At 27.4% G+C, this 15,368-nt stretch overlaps 2 protein-coding genes across 2 annotated transcripts; both read right to left on the bottom strand.

The window, feature by feature from the left end:
- Positions 1–7,076: 7,076 nt before the first annotated feature.
- NEUTE1DRAFT_40256 (uncharacterized protein) lies at positions 7,077–7,292 on the bottom strand (the record flags this gene model as incomplete). The annotated part of the gene is made up of 1 exon (XM_009850543.1): positions 7,077–7,292. A coding segment is annotated over one exon (216 nt), but the record flags the coding sequence as incomplete, so codon positions are not given.
- Positions 7,293–14,026: 6,734 nt separating this feature from the next.
- On the bottom strand, positions 14,027–14,212 carry NEUTE1DRAFT_39686 (uncharacterized protein; the record flags this gene model as incomplete). Its single annotated transcript, XM_009850508.1, has 1 exon — positions 14,027–14,212. A coding segment is annotated over one exon (186 nt), but the record flags the coding sequence as incomplete, so codon positions are not given.
- Positions 14,213–15,368: the final 1,156 nt, after the last annotated feature.

The raw sequence follows: 15,368 nt of genomic DNA, 5'->3' as shown, positions 1-15,368 counted from the left end.
TTAACGTAGAGGGCAATGTTTCTGGTCGGAGAACGGTAAATCTGTCCTTTTTTACTATGCTTTTTTATAGGGGGATTTCCCTCGTTTTACTAGGGAATTTGTACCCCGGTTTTCTCAAAATCCCTATCCCACACCCATACTATAGCGCCCCAGAAGGTTCTACTTAGCGATATCGACGCCGTTTGTAAATAAACAATAATAATCCCCTAATATTGAGTCTCTCTAATTCTCTCTAAACGTTATAGACGATTTTATTAATACTTAATAATTCGTAGAGCGTACTAAATACCTCGTCGTCCCTCGAATACCTTTATCTCCCAATATTAAGGAAGGTCTAACTCTAATAGACTTTTAGAAAGTAATTTACTTTAGCTAGGTTCGTAATAGAAGCCGTTATTATATTAAGAAAAATATTAGGGCTAGTATTGAAGTCTTTTATTATTTAATTGAATTGGGCAAGTATTAGTATAAATAGGATAGCCGGCTTAATGTAGTCCGCTAGTAGTAGGAAAGTAAAGCTACCGTTTATTAGTATTTTAATAGCAGCGAGGTAAATAATAGTAATAATAATAACAGTTAATTATTATTAATTAAATTAAGCAAATTATTATTACTATAATTCGTATTACAGGGTTAGCCTATAATATAGTTACACTACACGCCTCTAGTCTAGAGCCATTAACGGCTCTAGTCACGTGCAGTTCCACGTGTATGCACGCGCACGGACTAGCCCAGACTAGGCTCTCGCCTATATAGCTAATCCTCCATACACACTTCCCTTCTCCTCCCTCGTACAACAATATATATCCTACCTTACCCCTAACGGTGCCCTCTCGCCCCGTAATAATTCGTATACCTTTAATCTAATTATAAGGTTTAATTTATTACCTTATTTTAATAATCTACGGTCGTACAATATATCTTTCAAAATATTATAAATTAAATATTTATATTTAACTATTACTACCTCCCTTACCCTCTATTTCCTTTCTTCTACCTCTTCGTTATTAATATTAAAGTAAAAACCTTTATCGTCCTCATCTTTAGGAATAGCTTTAAACTCGCCTAGTTTATCATTAATAATATTATTTGTTTGCTCCTAATTATCCTAAATTAAGGTATTTCTATCGATTTCTTTAATATTGATTAAGTAATTCTCTAACCTATTTAGAAGAATAAAAATACCATTATCTTTAAAAGATTTAATAACTATATCCTTTTTATTTAACTATAATATCTTACAATAACGAGAGACCGTATAAGTAATTAGAATCCTCTTGTCAGAGACGGTCTATTTTTTACTTGGGTAGTTAGCGTACTATTAATCCTATAATTACTCTATTTCGTCCCTTATTATCTTTTTAAACAACGAGTTAATTATAGTATTTAATAGTTATAATAGATTTATAAGGCTGTCGGGTATTATAGCCGTTATTACCTTATTGTAAAGCGTTTTATTGAATTGATTAATTTTATTTTTAACCTTCTAAGAATTATAAAATAAGTATACATCTATTACTAATAATATATTTTAGCCTAGTCCCCTTATAATTAATTAAAACTCCTTCTCTAATTATATATAGAAGCAGTATTCGTTTTAGTACACTTCGTTATTAAATTAAATTAATACATTTATTACGTATAAATACTCCTTCTTTATACAAACTTTCCCCTCTCTATAAAAGATTATTATCGGTTTTAATTACTAATTACTATTAGTAAAGATATAAAGGATTAAAGAATATTATTATTCATTTTATTTATCACGGTCGGTCTTACTAGATACGGTTCTATTACCTTTAAATTCGTACGTACTACCATTGAAATATTTAAATAATAGGGGGATTTTATTAAGGTTAAGGATATAAGAAGTAGAGAATTTAGTACAGGTATTAAAGATAGTCGGTTAATTATTACGTTTAATAAACCTAAATCTATAGTTAATTTAATTACTCCTTATTTGAATAACCGCTATTAAAATAATATTTTTATTAAAGAAAATTATTAACTTTGATATATAATTTAGTGGGGAGTTTTTGAGCTTGATAGGTAACCCTTTACTATATAATATAAAACTACTTAAGAAAGTTCTTAAATTAATTGCATAAGAATTTGAATGAGTTTGGTATTTCGGGGTATAATTCGATAAAGAGAGCCCGCGACTAATAATAAAACTAAAATATAGTAATTAGCGCCTTCTCTCAAATATAAATAAATTAGAAAGATTAGTACAATTTTTTCTCTATTGCTAGCTATAGCGCCCTCCCCTCTCTCGTCGCCCTTAATAAAATTACATTACAATTATTCTATTAATTTATAATTATTCGAACCGGAATTTTATAAAAGTCGTAAGTTTCTCAATATACTACGTCGCAATAATTATTATTATAATAATTAATACCCGCCCGTAGACGGCGGCGCTATCCCTCGAATTTAATTCGCATTTATAAGAAGTAAGTAAAAATTTATTACGGGTTTAGTTAGTATAATTGTAACGGGGACAGTACGGTTAATACGGGTGCTAGTCGTATAGCTTAATTAAGGTTTTATAAAGGAGGAAAAGTCTATTTAAAATGCGAATCTACTAGCGCTAAGAGGTTTTTATTAAGGCTACGCGCTCTACGCTATTATAATTAATAATAGCTCTAGTCTTAAAGACTAAAGTTTATAACCCGGGCGCTAGCTCTATAATATTACCCCCCTCCTCCCCCCCCTTTTCTACCTCTCTCCTACCTACCCTTACAATTAGTCCCTAACGTATTTGCAACTTCTATTTCAATTATAAATTCATTTCCTATACTACTAACTAATATACTTATACCTTCTATCTAATATAGTAATTATGATACTAGACGGTAGTTAATAGTAGGTAGTAATAAATAGTAAGTAGTAGCCCTAGCGCTTACATTCTTTAAATTTATATATATAATCCCCCTCCCCCTCGCCTCTCAAACTTCTCCCTCTCCTCTTCTTTTTTCTAGTAGCGGCTTAATCCTTTAAAGTAAATAGTATTATTCCTTTTTCTATTTAATACTAGCCTATTTCCTCTAATTCTCTTAATATTCTTAAATACCCTACTATATACTATCCCCTTCCGTTAATTCAGCTTTACCCCCGGGCTCCGGCCCCTAAACCCTTTATATTATTAAAAGTAGTCTACTAACCTCCGCCTCCGGCCGCCTTAGCGTTTCGCCCTCCGGCCCTCCCCCTAAAACTCCTCTCTACTAGCGCTAACCCCCCTAACTCCCCCTCTATAAATCCCAGCGCATCCCTCTCCTCCAGCTACTACTTCTAACCCCCGCCGCCCGGCGGTTATTACTACTACAACTCCTTTAAACTCGCGCCTAATAAAAAAATACTAGGTCGAAGTAAATTTCTACTTTTTTTTNTTTTTTTTTTTTATATTCCGCTCTCTTAAAGTCTCTCCTTTAATATTATTTTATTACTAACCTTTTTACTATAGTCGGAGTACAAGGAATCTACTATACCTTATAGTATTTACTTAAATATAAAGTAAATTCATTTTATAATACTTAATTGTACTATATATACTAATTATTATAATAATAGTAAGTAGTACGACCGGGTATTACTTATAACCCTACGTACGACTACTATTTAGAAGGTAGTAACCGGCGCTATAGCTAAAGTAATAATAAAGAAGAACCTTAACTAATGTATAAATATTTAAAGGAATACTACTAAATTATATAAGAAGGGATTTATTAACCGGTATATTATTCCTACCCCCTTCTTCCTATTTCTCTACCTACTCTAAAACTTTAATATTAATTTCTTTTTATTTTATTTTATTAATTGTAAATATTTATACTATACCGAGGCGGCGTCCCCCTTCCCCCCCTCCCCTCTATTAATAGTACCCCCTTGTTATAAATTAAAAGTAATTTAAAATCGGGTAGTTATCACGGGCAAAGGGTAGATAGTAGATGTGATTATACGTAATTGTACGAAGGAGAAAGGAAGAGAAGTATATAGCCGAATACCTAGAAGACTAGCTTTATAAAAGTGACCGCCAGCGGGTCTACGGACCCGCAGCAGGCAGCGCTCTAACTAATTAATTGCTGGCAATATAGTACCGGTAGCGATAATAGCGATAGTAGTCTTAGAAGCTACTATATACTAGTATAAAGTATATAAGCTAACCCTATAATACTTCCGCGGACTAAAAGAAGCTATATAATTGATTAATATTATATAAAATAATAGAAATCCCTATTAAACGAACAGTTTACTCTTAAAAAGCCTTTACTACTACTACTAGCGGGTATTATTATAACTTCTACTATAAAATTAAAATTTTTCGCTCTACTTCCTTCTCCCTTTACCTCTTTTCCGCCGCCGCCCAATCTGGAAGGTACAGCATTTTAGGGTAACTATCGTAGAAAGCCCGGACTATATCGGAGGCTATAGATATATTGGTGTACAGTTACTATAACAGCGTATATAGAAATACCTAGGCTATAAAATACTCTTAACGACCCTTATTATTCTTTCGGTAGTTATCGATTTTTTCGAATTTATATTCGATAGAATTCTCCTTATTATCAGTCCTCCTTATAGTCCGGCTATAGTTAGTACAAACGTTTTATTCCTCTATAATTATTTATTCTAAAAAACCTTCCTTATCCTATAGCTTAACTTTATTAATATAGAACGTTAGATTATATTTTATATTAATTAGGAATTTAAATATTATTTAATAATTATTTGCTTTAAGGATTTCGAAAGGGCCTTCGAAGAGGGGTATAAATTTAGTATAGGGCCGGCCGGTATTAAAGTTCTTAATATTAAAAAGGATTTTATCTCCCTCCTTATATTTCAATACATCCAATTAATAGGCGTTCGTATTATCTTTATAACGTTATTATATTTATTAAATTTAATTTATTATAAAGTTTAAAATTTATTTAAATTAATTAATTAATTTATTAACTTTAAAATACTTTGCTTATTATACTACCGATATTTCTAGTAAATATAGCTTCGCCGGTTTAATACCTATATAGGAGTAAAAAATATAATTAGTAAAGAAAAGAGAGACGCCAATAGTCTTAGAGATTAAATTATTATTAGTAAATTCTACAATTAGTAATTAATTTACTTATTTATCCTAGGCCTAATTAATATAGAAGCAAAAATATTTCTCTATCTCTATATTAATATATTTAATTTAACCGTTAATAGCGGAGTAAAAAGCGGAGGAAGGTTTAAGGGCAATTTCCAACTATAATAATAAGGCCCTCTAGAATTATAAAATAAATTAAGTACTACGGTTAAAGACAATAGAGTTTGATAAATTATAAATATTATAAATTCTCTTAATAAAGCGCTCCGCCAATTCTTTTACCGTTAAACCGATAGTAGGGATATAATATTTTATTTTCATAAGGTAATTAATAATAATAGTAATATATTTAAATTCCTACCTATAGTGTAAATAGGGTATAAACGGAGTAATATAATTAATTAAAATATCCTTCTTAAGTACGAATAATACTACTAGCAATTTTAAAAAACTATAGGGGGCGTATCGCAATGGCTTTAATTTAATACATACTAAATAAACTTTATAATATTATTTTATAATAATATATATTCCTAGTTAAAAGAAAGATTGCGATAGTAATAAATATGTCTTTTCGCAATACAGGTACTTAATAAATAGCAAGTTATAAATATAGCGGAAGAGTGAGAGGTAAAGTTCTATATTAGTAGGATTAATAAGGATAGTGCTATAGAAGTATATTTATCTCTAAATCGTTCGATATTTAGTAAAGGGGACCTTCTTTATATAGTTTTTAATTTCTTTAAATTATATTCGATAATTAGGGTCCGATAGATAGGCGATAACGTCTTAGAAAATTATCGACTTCTTATAGCCTTTTACTACCAAATTATCTATTAACCTCTCGTCCAAAATCTTTAATTCGTAAATATACTTAATACCGATAAGAATTTCCTCCTTACCTCTAGTTTTTAGAACGAAGGCTCCGTTAATAAAAATATTTTAATTAAATAAAACTTTATTTCTAATTAGTAATTGCTTATTAATTTCGTTTTTAGGTAAATCTTTCGGCTTTCTATTTAATGCGTTGGGGCGTATTTATAAGGATTTAGGGTAGTACTTAATTATAAAATTAAAACGGAAAAGAAATTAGGACTATTGTATATAGCGGGGGGTAAATTACTTATTAATTATAAAAGTCTTTAAATTCTTATAATTAGTAAGAATTTTAAAAGGTTTTTAAACTCCCTCCAATTCGGGTCGCTACTTCTTAAGGGCTTTAATAATGATTAATAATTTTTTATTATAAATATTATAATTATATTCTACCGAGAAATATTATTAATTAAAGTAGGCAATTGGGTATAAAATACCCTCCTTATTATATTAGGATAAAATATTACTTTACGCTCAATTTGAGGTATCCGTCTTAATAATAGTCTATTTAGACTAATTATAAATCCGAAGTACTAGACTACTATTAAAAACTTTCTTAAAAGCTTTAAATAACTTTAAGTAGTAGTTAATCTACTATTATTCTAATAACTTCTTTATTAATTTGTATAATAGACTAGCGATAATTAAGAAGTATTTAATAAATTATCGGTAAAAATCAGCGAAACTTAAAAAATACTATAGCGCCCTCTTAGTTTTTAAAGCTTCCTAAATTTTAACAGCGGATACTTTATTAGGGTTTATTTCAAATCCTCCCAGGTAATAATTAAATTAAAATATTTTATCCTTATCATATGGAATTTATACTTATTAATATCGATCTATAGCCCTATTCGAATTATTTGTTATAAGACTTCCCTAATATAATTTTTATAGTCTTTTTTATTATTTAAATAGATTAGAACATTATCGAAGTATATTATTATATATATATTAAGAATATTGTATAGAATATTATTAATATAATTCTAGAAAGACCCAAGGGTGTTTTAGAGGCCGAACGGATAGATAATAGATTTATAAAGATTAAAACGGGTAATAAAAATAATAAACTATTTATATCCTTCCTTTATAAAAATCCTATTAAATATAGTAATTATATTGAATTTAATAAAATCTTTATACGGTAAATAGTATCGAAGGTCTCTTTAATTAATAGTAGCGGGTAATATATTTTCAATATTATATTATTAATATTATAATAGTCAATATAAATACGAACGCCGTTGTTGGGCTTTTTTATTAAAAGGATAGGGGATACGGCCGTAGATTGCAATAGGCGGATAAAATTCTTTCTTAAATTTTCGTTGATTTATTTCTTAATAATAACGGCTTCGATTGGGGACATACAACATAGTCGCGCATTAGGGAGAGTTGCTCCCAACTAGAATTCGATTTTATAATTGTATAAATAGTTAGGAGAAATTTCTTTAATTAATAATAGAAAGAAAGCTATTACCTTATTAATATACTATTATCCTTCTAACTCCTTTAAAATAGTAATAATCTCATCCTTAATTTTAATTAGATAATTAGCCTTATTGAAGAACTTCTTTACGTTTCTATTAGAAATTTTAATTAAGTATATGTACCGGATTATTTCCTTGTAAAACGGAATATTTTTATTAAAATTTCTAGTAAAGTAAATTATTCTAGTAAAAATCGTAGCTTCCCGAAATTCCTCTAATAAATAAACGCTAGCCAAACTATTAATAAATTTATAGAGAAGTAGTAGGAAACTTTCTTTATATTATTAGCTATAACCCTCTAAAATATTAATAATTATTTCTTTAATTAAATTTATATCTTAGACTTCTACTACGGTAACTAATTTCTTAATTTTAATATAATTTGTAATATACGGCTATAATTATTAGAATTCGTAAATGAAGTTAAAAATCGCTATTTTAAACTCTCTAATATCGCTAAATTTAATAGAAGAAGTACCGTCGAAATTATAATAATAGCGGGCTTAAGAGTATTTTATACCTATAGAAATATACTAGCTATTAAAATAAATATAAAGGCCGTAGGAAGTTAGGCTCTTAATTCTAATAAAAAGTACGGCCGTACTTATAATACCAATTTTAAACCCGGCCCTATTAATTATTAGTACTTTAATAGGAGCGGAAATAAATTAATAACCGGCCTCGAGAATTCCTAATATAAGAATCGACGGCGCTAGTACCGTTTAAATAGGGCGAATAATTCTATTACTTAATATTAGTTCTAACGGCGCCGGGGCTACTTTAGTAGGGGGAACCGCTTTATTCTCTAGGAGTAAATAAAAAATTAGGGCTAATTAGGGAGTTGGGGCTAATTAAGGAATTAAGGCTAGTCGGGGAATTAGGGCAATCCTATTATAGATAGCCGTAATTAAAACTCAGTTAGTAAAGGCTTTTAGGGCTACTAATTAATTTCTAAAGAGATTAGTAGGTAAATAACGGCCCTTATAAGTAGAATTAGTAAAGCGTATTTTATAATAGTTATAATCGATTTCGGATTTATAATATTATATCTATAAGAAGCTTAAAATAACTGAATAATTCTTAAAGATATTATAGATTAAAAAGGTAATCGTTTTATTATAGTACCTAATATAGAATTTAATTATTATCCCCTCGGAAATAATACTTTTAACTATTCTATTAATTAGAACGAACTTCTTTACCTAGCGGAGGCGGAAATAGAGAAAATTATATTTAATAACGAAAGAGCGGTTAATAAAAGTAAACGTAGAGTAACTAATATTAATAAGAGAAATATAATAATTTTTATATAATCTAATTATAATATAAAAAAATAAAAATATTAAATTTAAAGAAGTAGAATTATTTAACGATTATATCCTAACCTCCTCTAAACCCTCTAATTTTAAAGAATTCAAAATTCGTCTCTATAATAACAATAGGAAGGGCTTCTATATACAATTAAGCGTAGAGGCTAAATATTTTCCAATTTATTATAATATTTACTATTAATAGTAGTAGTAATAGGGGCTATAGCGGGAATAATAATAGTAGCAATAATAATAATAAATATTACTTCGATAGTACGAACTTCCTCCCTATTATAGTAATCTCTACCTCTACCTTTACCTTTATTCTTCTTACCTTTATTATATTAGGGGCCTTAAGCGCTATAATTAATAGAGGTAAAATAATTACGAATAATATAACCGTTGCCTCCGTAATAATAATAATTACTATTATAGGTATACTAGTTAAAAATATCTTTATAAATAAAAATAACAAAGTCGATAGTATTAAAGTCTATTTTATTATTACTTTAGCTAACTGGGATATTATTAGTACTATAGGAATTAAAAGCGCCGCCTGTACTAATATTAATACTATTAGAGCTTATACTAGCGGAGGTACTATTGCCGAAAATACAAATATTTATTTTATAATAGTAGTTGGTATCCTTTAAATTATTAGCGATTATACGGCAAATTGCTAACTACTTCTTAAAATTATTAACCTTAGGAAGGTTATAATATACAAAAGTATTACAAAAGTGCTTATTAATTTTATTATATAAATAGTAAACCTTTATAGAATTATTTAAATTATAAAAATTTATAAAGTTAGTAAATTCTAATTTAAATTCCGTAAAAAATATATTGTTTATAAAAAACTCCTCGAAATAACGGCCGGTATTTATTTTTAAATTAATATTTTAGAAGTAAATAACTAAATACTCTATAAATTCGGTACCGGTCTTCCAACGCTAGGAATCCGTATTTCCTCTATTCTAAATAATATTTAAATTATTTTAAATACTAAACAAAATTTTAGGACCTAATAATATAGTAGTATAAATAATCTTAATATTCTTATTAATATAAAAAATGGGGTTGTACTTCTATTAGAATAAAATATAGAAATACTATACTTTAAAGATTTTGCATTTATAGGTAGTACTAATATTCTCCTTACTAGTAAAAATCGGCAAATTCTCTATAATCTACTTTAAAAACAATATTTTACTAATATTAGTTTTTTTAATATAATTATCGAATAAGGACTAAATATTAATACTATAAAATTTAAAGGCAATATAGTTTATATTAAGGTTATTATATTTCTTCTAAAGGTTGTTAAATTCGGCCTTTAAATTAAAATAGTCGAAGTTCTTCTAATTAAAATTATTTTAAACTTTAATAGCCACTTTACGAATAGTTTTTAATTCATCCTTACTATATTTAAGGTTAATAGTAATATCCTCGTACTAAGCGAAGTCGTTATAATAAAGGCGACTGAGCGGAGCGATAATTGAATGGAAGGCGGGGTTTCAAACAAAAATATTAATTATATCGAAGTAGGCACAAAAGATAGTTTTCTTCTCCTCGTCGTTATTAATACTAATAAAGAGATTATTAATCGCTAGTAAAAGGAGAAATTCGATAAGCGCGGCTTAATAAATAGTAATATTGATAATACTAACTAATTTTATTAAATACTTTATAAATATTGTTTAAATTAAACAATATACACTTAGGAGGGGTATTGAGATTAATAAAATTACTAATACTATTAAGTAAAAAAAAGAATATATAATTACTACTTTTAGTATAAAATATAAGAAAGGTAATTGTATAAAGTAATCTCTTATTCCTTAAATAAAGAGTACCTACCCTTATTTACTAAATAAAGGGAACGAAACTATAATTATTATAATTATAATTATTAATATTTAGGGTACTAGATTCAACGATTCGACAGGCGAGGCGATTCCTGTACGCGCGCTAACTAAAAATTAATCGCGCAATAAAAAGAAAATAAGTTTATACTATAAACGCAATAATTGAAAGGTACAATTAACTATTATAGGCAAAGGGTAGATAGTAGATATAATTATACATAATTATACGAAGGAGAAAGGAAGAGAAGTGTATAGCCGAGTGCCCAGAAGACTAGCCTTATAAGGGTAACCGCCAGCGGGTCTATAGACCCGTAGCAGGTAGCGTTCTAACTAATTAATTGCCGGTAATATAGTACCGGCAGCAACAATAGTAATAATAGTTTTAGAAGCTACTATACGCTAGTATAAGGCACATAGGCTAACCCTGTAACAGTAGTAGCTTTGGAAGTAAAAATAAATATAATAAAAGTAGGAAATAATTATAAAAGAAAGATTTTGAAGAAGTAAAAAAACTTAGAATTAATATCGCTCCCTTTCTTCCTTTTTATAGCCAATACTATTATTTCTTATATTTAATAATAAAATATTCGGCCGGACTATCGTTAATAATAGTTAAACCGTATTTAGTTTTAAAGCGGTCTAATACTATAATATTAACTACTATTTATAAAGGTTCCTATATCTATTTTACCTATCCTACCCACTTTACTAATGCTTTTTTATGCCCTTTTTTCGTTTAATAATATAGGATTTCCTCTATAAAATATTCTTTCTCGCTATCGACCGTAATAATTGGGGGTTGGGGGTTAATAATAACCTACTCTAATAAAGAATCGTCTTAAATATATTGTAGGAGGCCTATATAGAATTTATTAAAGACCCTAGTAGTAAAATTAGTAAATTCTATAACGTATAGGCTAAGAATTCTTAAGATTATATATTTAGCGTAAATCTAATCTAACTTTTTTTTAAAGTGCTCGGTTCTAAAATTCTTAAAATGCAACTATATTTTATCCCCTTCTTTAAAAACCTCGGCTAATTACCTCTTACAATTTATAAAGTACTCTTAATCCTATACTGAAACGGCTATTATTATTTAGTAAAGATTTATAATTTATTATAACCGTATAACGAAGCCTTTAACTCTCTTCTACAAATTAGTAAATTCAGCTTCTATTAGTTAGGTTATAATAGTTATAGGGGATTGCGGGTAGTAGCTATAGGTAACGAAAAACGGAAATATCCTAATTGTAATACTAATTCTACTATTAATTACTAATTATATAGTAGGGTATTAATAATCCTAATTATTCTACGTATAATTTACAAAGATTTTTAAAATTATTTATACTTTTTAATTTATATATTTTAGCCCGCTATCGGTTTAGGAATAGAAGGTTGTATTTAATTACTATTCTACTCTAAGGAGGTTGTAAAAATATATTTAAAAATTATTAGTCTAATTAGGACTTTTATTACTAATAATAAATTAGGGCCAATTATAGTAGTGTATAAAATATTATAAGAAAATTTTAATAACCGCTCCTACTTCTATAGTAGGTATAAATTCTAAAATTATTACTTTAATAAGCCGGTCCTTAATAATTAGGAGGTTTATACAGCCCTCTAAGGGTAGGAGGTTAATAATAAAATTTATTTAAATATTCTTAAAGAATTAATCTGGGATTAATAGTAGTCTAAATAATTCTTTTTTCTATTCTTTTTAATATTTAACCTTCCTATAAGTATTATAATTCCTTATAAACCAGCGAATATAAATATTTATCAACGGCTAATAGAAGTCTTTATTAATAGTAATATTATTTTTTCTCTCTTAGGGTAATTAAGGGTAATTGAATTGTATATCTTTTAAATAATGTGCGTACGTAGAATATTTTTCTTTAAATCTTTTAGAAATATATAGAAGGCGGTTACTTCTTTAATAATTGGGGCTCTAGGGATTTAAATGCAATTTTAATAATATAATTTCCCTAAATTATTAATTAAGTATTTTCCTAATTGTATTTTTGGGCTTTAAATTATAGTAGGAAGGCTTCGGTCGCTATTAATAATTATTTAGAAAACGTTCTAGTAGATTGTATCTTATTAGGCTACTTTCTTATAAAATTACTATAAATCCGGATTTTTGAATACTTTTATACCTTTTCCTATAGTTATTAAAGAAACTATTATACGAATATAATTCTTAAGAGCCTCTTAAGGGATTAATTATATTTCCTTTACCTCTATATTCTCTTTATTAGATTTGTTCTAATCCTGCCGGAATAGGGTGTTAAGTATTATAGTAAATTTGCCCAGGCGGTACTAAATTTCGAAATTGAATTTTGAAAGAAGTTTAATTTAATATACTTAGTATTTAAAAACCTTCTACCTCTCTATAAAGTATTTAAAGTTCCGGTAGTTAGTAATTATAATGAACTTTTTATAATTTTTAAATTCTATTAATTATTCTTCTAAATATTGTACGATTATTAGTATTTCCTTATTATAAATAGGGTAATTATATTCTATAGGAATAAACTTTTAAGAATAGTATATAATTACGGTCTTCTTACTATCCCTCTTTTATATAAGGATACTACCGAACCTATAATTACTATAATTAGCTTCTAAGAATATAAATAAATCGGGATTCTACTATATTAGGATAAGGGCTTTTATAAAAAGCGTCTTTAATTATTAGAACGTTAAATTATATTTAGTAATCCATTTAAAGGGGACCCCCTTCCTTATAAATATAGTTAATAGTCCTACTATAGAGGAGAAATCCTTAATAAATATACGGTAATAATTAGTGAAGTTAAGGAAGCTCCTTACTCCTTTCTATAACGTTGGAATTTCTTAATTTATAATTGCTTTAATTTTTTCGGAGTCCGTTTAAATGCCTACGCTTATAATAATAATAGAACCGAAGTATTTTACGCTTTTAGTAATAAATTTATACTTTTTAGGGTTTAAATAGAGTTTAACTATAATTAATCGCTCTACTACTTTATAGATTTTTATTAAATAGTCTTTCTTTAACCTAAATGAGAAGATTAGTATATTATTTATATAGGTTGAAGCGAAATTATTAAGGTAATTACTAAGAATACTATTAATATACTATTGGAAGGTCGTTAGAATTCCTAATAATCCAAATAGTATCATAAATTATTTAAAAAGGTTATATTATATATAGAAGGCTATTTTCCCTTCCTCTCCCTCGGCTATACGAATTTTATAGAATGCTTATACTATATTTATTTTAGTAAATTACTTTACTTTAACTATAATACGGAAGGTCTTTTTTATTAAGGGTAGAGGGTAACGGTCGGTTCTTATAATAGTATTTAGAGCCTAATAGTCGTAATAGAATTATAAATTACTATTTAACTTTTAAATAAAGAGGATAGGTACTATAGCTAGGGAGTTATTAGCGCGGATAAACCCTTTTTTAAAGAAGTTTCTAAACGTTTTCTTTAATATTAAAAATTCTTTTCGAAATATATTGTAGAATAGACTATAAGGGAGCGGTATTTCTTTATCGTTCTTATCCTTCTTAATTTCTACTTTATAATTAATATTAGAGTAATATAAGTTAATTTTATTTGCCTCCGACTACCTCTATACGTAGAATAAACTGTGTATGTTAGCGGGGATTCTCCTTTTTAATTCTTTATTAATTATATCGACTTTAAGTTTGAAAGCCTTTTTAATATTTCGTAGGCTAATAGCGAATATTACTACTTCTACAGCCTTTTTACTATTCTTCCTTTTAATCCTATTTAATATAGTTATAAAGGTTATAATTAAATAGTAAATAGTTTTTCTAATTTCTATAGCGCAAAGGGAAGATTCCTTAAGCGTATATCCTAAATATAGGATTTAGTACCCAGTTGCCCTATATTAGAATCTATATTTATATAGAACCGAGTAGGCTTTTATAATAATTAATTACAGTTTTTCTAGTATTATAAGGAATTTTAACTTAAGAATTATATAAATACAAACAATTAATTTATAATTATAAATATTTATTCTAAAATAAATAATACCTTTAATTTCTATACCTTTTATTTCGGCGGAGGCGCCCCTAATTTATTTCTTAGGAATTGGAATTATTAGAATCTTTAATTTTTCGACAATCCTCTTACTAATAGTAATATAATATTAACAACCTTCATTAATAAGGGTATAGAATCAATTTTTGTTATTAATAGTAATAAGGATCTTAATAATATTTATTTATATAATTACTAACTATATACCTACCAACTTTATAATATAGGTAAAGCCTAATTAAGCGCCGCTTATTATATTCCTCCTAGGAAATTTATTTAATATATTTAACGTTTTTATTATAATTCTTACTTTTAGTTTTAGTAGCGCCTATTATTATATACGTATTACTATTAGTATCCTTCGAAGGTAGGTCTATAGTTTATTCTCGTTAAGGGAAAGACCTCTAGCGGCGGTTGGCAACTCCTTTACTATTTTTACTAATTTTACAGAAGGTTCGGCTCGCTTCAAACTATTAAATAATATTTTTTAAATTTTCTACGTATTTATTATACGTTTTAAGTATCCGGATTGAAATTAATTAATTATATAAAACATTAGATATAGAAGTATCTAATTAGGCGAATCGGGATTTATTTTTCTATATAAAGCCTCCTATTTTTATTAAATTCTCTTTAAAGACTAGGAAGAAATCGGCGAAGTTCTAATTCTTATATTA

This window comes from Neurospora tetrasperma (genome assembly GCF_000213175.1).
Source record: "Neurospora tetrasperma FGSC 2508 unplaced genomic scaffold NEUTE1scaffold_2, whole genome shotgun sequence".
In the NCBI taxonomy this organism is placed as follows: domain Eukaryota; kingdom Fungi; phylum Ascomycota; class Sordariomycetes; order Sordariales; family Sordariaceae; genus Neurospora; species Neurospora tetrasperma.
Note: the sequence above shows the minus strand (reverse complement) of the source record. Positions and strands in the feature narration are given on the sequence as shown.